The 6000-nt window shown below is 50.4% G+C and overlaps 1 protein-coding gene across 1 annotated transcript in view; it reads right to left on the bottom strand.

Annotated features, from left to right (window-relative positions):
* SPTBN4 (spectrin beta, non-erythrocytic 4) overlaps window positions 1-6000 on the bottom strand; it is a 75602-nt gene that overhangs the window by 34490 nt on the left and 35112 nt on the right. The window contains exons 17-18 of the mRNA XM_019629776.1: window positions 4496-4698; window positions 796-886 (exon numbers count right to left, since the gene is read on the bottom strand). Of these exons, the coding sequence (XP_019485321.1) occupies window positions 796-886; window positions 4496-4698 (294 nt within the window). The remainder of the gene's footprint in view (window positions 1-795; window positions 887-4495; window positions 4699-6000) is intronic.

Below are 6000 nucleotides of genomic sequence, written 5' to 3'. Positions count from 1 at the left end.
ATATGTGACAGAAGTCTCCCATGAGGTTTACCATAGAGAGTCAAACCACCTTTAATGGAAGGATCAGAGCCTGGTTCCTGAACCATCTTTGGTTGGGGGAAACTTAGGTACTCGATCATCATGGGGGGAGGCGGGAAATGATTCTGGGTCAAGTAGACGGATAAGGTTGGGACCATCTCTGTGGGGGTTAGGAAAATGTTTACTGGGCCATTCTCTTATGTAGTCAGGGTCCAGAACAGTTTCTATGGAATGCAGGGTAAGAAGAGGAAGGCAGCGGTCTCCTGACCCTCTCTAATAAGGAAGGAATCTGATTTGGGGATGATCCTTACGGGTGTATAGATCATCTCAAAATGGGGAGAGCTTGATTCTTGCACACTTTTTAAAAGGCGAAGGCTGGTTTCTGGACCATCTGTGACTGAAGATGCACTCTAGGCCACTGGTCCACTCACGCCTCTTCCTCCCGACCCCGCCCCTACCCAGCAGAGTGCTTCTCACAAATCACCAGAGGGAAAGGTGAATTCGGCGCGCGTCCCCGCGGAACCCGTAGGCTCGGATACGCGCCGTTGCCAGGGGCTCCTGGGGCCCCTCCCTTCTTCCCTGGAGCCCACGTATGCGAGGAGGGCCCTGCAGAGCATGCGCATTGAGACAGGATTCCGCACGCCCCCTGGCGGCGCGGAGTGATCATCGCTCCGCGACCCACTTAGACGGGGCGTCCCCGCCCCCACCACCCCTCTGCCCTGGAGCACTTCCCTCCCAAAGAAAGAAGTCACTGCCCAGCGCTGCTAGAGCTCCTACCTCGTGGCATTCTCGGAGGAAGTGCTGCAGTCCAAGTTGGTCATATAGCTTCTGCATCCACTGCTGGGCCCGTAGTTGGTTTTCTTGGCTCCTGGGGATGGGGAAATAGGGGCTGGGGGAAGCCTGGGTCGGGGCGCTAGCAGTAGGGCTGTGAGGGCGTCGGGCTTGGCAAGGCTAGAAACCTGGGGCATATGTAAGAGCGAGGAGGAGGAGAGGGCAAGGTCAGGATGAGGGGAGTGGCAAAGAAACATCAGTGGGGCAGAACCAGGATGGAGGTGGAGAGGGGCAGAGAGAGAGAGAGAGAGACAGACATCTGAAAAGAAAGAGATACAGACATTTAGAGAACAGGAGAGAAAGAAACCCAGAGAGCGAGATAACAGAGACAGAGTTAAGAGATATTAAGAGACAAAACTTAGAGACTGAGAGATGTCTAGCGAAAAAGAGAGATCGGGAGGGAGACATAGACTCAGAGAGAGAGAGAGAGACGTAAAGGCCTAGAGAGATAAAGCCAGACACACATAGATACAAGACCAGAGACAAAGAAATAAGCAGAAACCTCAAGAAAATGTGACTGACAGAGACCCAGAGAGAGAGAGACAAAGAGAAAGAGGCCCAGGGAGAGGGAAAATCGGGAAAGACAAGGAAATAAATAAAGCAGGTTTAGTGCCAGAGAGAAACAGAGATAGAGATAGAGAGAGAAGTAGACAAGGAAGAGAGGAGAGAGAGAGGAGGCACAGGGAGGAGAAGAGGGGAAGTGACAGAGTCAGGGCAGGGATAGCCCAGAGAGGCAGAGAAGTGACAAGACACCATTAGTAAAAGACACAGCCAGCCAGCCAGCCAGAAGGGTGCAACAGAGTTGGAGAGAGGGAATAGAGCAGGGCATGGGGAGAGAAGGGGCTGGAGCCACAGGGAAAGTGGGCAAGTGTGTCAGCAAGGAGGGGCAGGCCCTTGGCCTGAGTGAACTGGCCAGGCTGGACCCAGGCTGCAGGCAGCCTATCCTCCTGCCTACAGTACAGGCAGGGCAAAGTGCCCAAGAAGCGTAGTGGAGAGGGCTGGGGCATCCCACTACACTGTGCCTTGAACAAGCCACTCCCACCCCATGGCCTGGCATTGGCTGTTCCCTCTGTCTGAAATGCTCTTCCCCCAAACATCCACTCAAATGTCACCTTCTCAGTGAGGCCCCTCCTGACCACTCAACACTTTCAGGCCTTCTTTCCTTTTGTCATTTTCTCCTTTGCACTTAACACTATCTGACACACTTAGTTATCTTGTCTGTCTCCCCCACTAGGATGTCATTCCATGAAGGCAGGAATTTTTGTCTGTTTTGTTCACCGTTATATCCCTAATGCCTAGAAAAAGAGCCTGGTACACAGTGGACAGTAGGTGTGTAATACATATTTGTTGAATTAATGAATGAGTGAATGAATGCAAGAGAGACATGGAGGCAGAAAGAAAGAGGGATAACAGGCAAAGGTAACGTATCTGAGAAAGACAGAGAAAGAGAGGCAGAAGAAGAGAGAGCAGATGGAGACAAGGAAAAATGGGGTGGGGTTGGGCAGGGAGAGGAGAGGGAGAGGGAGAGAGGGAAAGAGGGGGGGAGGGGGAGAGAGAGAGAGAGAGAGAGAGAGAGAGAGAGAGAGAGAGAGAGAGAATACATAGATGGAGGCCAAGAGACAGAGCATGTGAGAGAAAGTTACAGAGAGAATCAGGGCACAGCTGGAAGGAGAAACAGGAAAGACCAGAGACAAACAAGCAAAGGACTGACTCCTTCCTGCCTCAACTCAGATCAGAAGCCAGGAAATAGGAAATGCCTCTGAAATTGAACTGAAATCAATTGCTCTAGGCCTTTACTAGCCAACTTGTTAAGTATCAGTCCTTAGATGAGGAAAACCTCCAGGAGGGTGAAAAAAACAGCAGGGTTCGAATCCCAGCTGGGACATTTCCTGGCTGTGACCTTGGGCAAGTCAATGACCCTCTCTGAGTCTCATGTGCAAAGTGCAGATAAGAGCACCTGTGCCAGGTTCCAGGCGAGACAAGGCCCATGGAGAGTCTAAGTGACTTACCCCAAATCTCACAGGTTGAGGGGTGGAGCTGGGACTAGAACCTGACCCTGTCTGACCCCAGGGCCCCAGCCCCCACCCCGACTCTGCATGGTTCTGTCCCCCTTGGGGGTGTGGAAAGCAGCCCCTGCCCACCAATGAGAGGATGTTTTATTACTTTCGCCATGTGGAAAATGCATCCCTAGACAAGTAAGTAACTGGGACCTGGGATGGGGACAAGAATTGGGTCTGTCTCAATTCCTGCTGTGTTTCCAGCCTCACCCAGCACAAGCCTGGGGTAGATGCCCCCGCTCAGCTCCCCCAGCCCCCTGCTATTCCCCTGTCCAGGCCTTGACTACTCTAGGTCATCCTTGTCAGATAGTGTGTGAGCTCTGTGAGGGCAGGAATCATGTCCTGTCCTGGTTACCACTGTGCCCCACACAGGGCCTGCAACAGAGAAAGGACTCCACCTTACTTGGCTAAAGAATAAATGAATAAACAATAGAATGAAAGGAGCAACTAATGACTGAAAAGGAATAATGGATTGAATCTGAGAATGAACAGTCCTCCAGGCTCCTCCTCCTCGTTCTGCAGAGACTGGTATGTAGCAGGCACTCAAGAAACGTGGGACAAAGAAAGGGTCTAGGCCAGGAGCTTGGGGAACTAGATCATGAGTTTACAGCCTCAGGACAAGAATACCCATAAAAGTTTCCTTTAGAAAACTCCAGCCCTGTCCTAGGTGAATTTAGGGGGAAAAGATGCCTGAGCCCTGGACAGAAACAGGGCAGGAACAGCTCAGAGGGGTACAGGTAGAAAAGTGGCAAAGGCTGGGGTCTCGGAGCCGTGGATGGCGATGGAGTGACCAGGTGTGCTTTCCATCAGGAGACTGGAAAACACAAGGAGGGATGCTGGGCTCTCTTCCAGCCTGGATCAGGTCAAAGAAGGGAAAGCTGGGGTCACCAGGAGGGGCAGAAACAGTGAGAGTGACAGACAAAGAAGTGGGTCTGCAAGAAACCCTATAAAGGACTCCTCGAGTGGGATTATTTTTTTTTTGAGGGGGTGCTGTTTTGTTCAGGGCCTAGAACAGTCCCTGGCACACAGTACATGCTCATTAAATGTCTTTGCTTGATTAGCGTAAGGGTGGACAAGAGACAGGCAGTGGGGACAGACAGATGGTGACCCACAAACACACACATCCTACACCCTCCCTAGAGTACTGGGGGGCCCAGCAGAGGTGTTCATTCTCAATATTCAAGAACTAACAAGGCAGGGGACAGTCTCATCTGGAAAGCTGGGACAGAACCTGTGTCTGGCTGGTAGCTGCTGGATCTGGGGATGTCCCAGGGCTCCCAGTGAGGGGGCAGAACAGCAGGGCAGATGCGGGACACCCAGGAAAATATAGTAACATTTTAACAGCCAGTCTAGCTATTCCAGGCTGAGTGCAGGCTGGGGAGAGAAACTTCTCATATATCCTTCTGTATTTTTCAGTTTGACAACTGCAAGTTACCTTTTCACAAAATGTCAATTTAAATCAAATCGAAACCAATATGGAACTAAATAGAAATCAGAGAGGGGCAGGGAGCAGAAATTGTTATGGAAAGAAACAGAGAACCCTTGCCTCCTCAGCCCTCCCCTCTGCCCCTGGGGACTGAGGAACCTACTTCTCCAGCATCCGGGTCACAGCCTCCTGGGCCTGCTCCCCATAGATATTGCCCTGCCTCAGCAGGCCCTCGGCAGCCTGCACGGCCACCTGCATCTTTTGCTGGTTCAGGTCCATTGTGGTGAGGAAATCCCGGTGCTGTTTCAATGCCTCCTCCACAGATTCCACTGTGCCAGGGAGCTCCACACCCGACAGTGCCATCTCCTGGGAATGGGGGAGGAGTGGCACACAAGTCAGCTTGGCCCCATTCCAGCCTGGCTTGCCACCACTCTCCTCCCCACTGCTTCTAGCATCAAACATGCCAGGCATGGTCCTACCCCAGGGCCTTTGCTCATGCTGGTCCCTCTGCCTGGCAGTCTCTCCCTCCAGATATCCCCAGAACTGGTTCCTTCACTTTTTTCAGGTCTCTGACCACCCTGCCAAAAACATCACCCTCTACTCCAGCCATATCGCTTTACCCTGCTTTATTACTTTTTGTAGCTTATACCTGATATAATATCCTATGTACATTTACTTGTGTATCGTCTCCTCCACCACATCCATATACACACACTAGAATGCCAGCCCTGTGAGAGTGGGATTTTGTACTTTGTTTCCTTACGTGTACTCAGCCCCAGAATAGTGCCTGGCACAGAAGAGGCACTCAGTGAATATTTGGTTCATTAATAAAGACTGAACTGGGTGCTGTGTGTCCTCAAGGAAGTTCTTTCCCTCTCTGGGGTTAGTTTTCTAACTGATAAAATGCATGTGTCAGAAAGGGTCTTTCAAGGCCACCTCAGCTCCAAAATTTAGTAACCTCATGATTCTAAAGGCTCCCAGTCTGTCCTCCCAGATAATCCTCAAACTGGGTCAGCATTCTCTAGATAACCAGCACCAATGGTCATTCTTCCTCACATGATCTCACAAAACTGGTACCTACTCTTGGACAATCTGAAAATGGGGTGTTCTGTCTTGTCCAAAACCCAAACTTGGTTCCCATGTCAGAATAATCTCCAGACTGGATAAGCTGTTCCCAGAGAACCACCATGCACAGTTACTTCAAGCCACACAGTTACCCCTCAGGAGAATCTGCAAATTGCCAGCCCCAATAAGATCATCTGCTAATTTAGGCACCCATGACCTCACATGAGGTCTGACAAGTAAGTTCACAAACTTGTTGCAGTGATGTTGCTAATGTTTTTTGATATCAGAGGGATTATTCATCATGAATTTGTACCAACTGGACAGTTAACCAAGTTTACTATTTGGAAGTGCTGAAAAGCCTGCATGAAAAAGTTACATGACCTGAACTTTTTGCCAACAATTCATGGCTCTTGCCTCATGACAATGCACCATTTCACATGGCCCTGTCTGTGAGGGAGGTTTTAGCCTGTAAACAAATAACTGTATTGGAACAACCTCCCTCCTCATCTGATCTGGCCCCTAATGACTTCTTTCTTTACCCAAAGATAAAGGACATGTTGAAAAGAAGACATTTCGATGACATTCAGGACATCAAGGGTAATA

The sequence above is a fragment of the Hipposideros armiger genome, unplaced genomic scaffold (assembly GCF_001890085.2).
Source record: "Hipposideros armiger isolate ML-2016 unplaced genomic scaffold, ASM189008v1 scaffold_867, whole genome shotgun sequence".
Lineage (NCBI taxonomy): Eukaryota > Metazoa > Chordata > Mammalia > Chiroptera > Hipposideridae > Hipposideros > Hipposideros armiger.
This window is presented reverse-complemented; position numbering and strand designations above follow the sequence as displayed.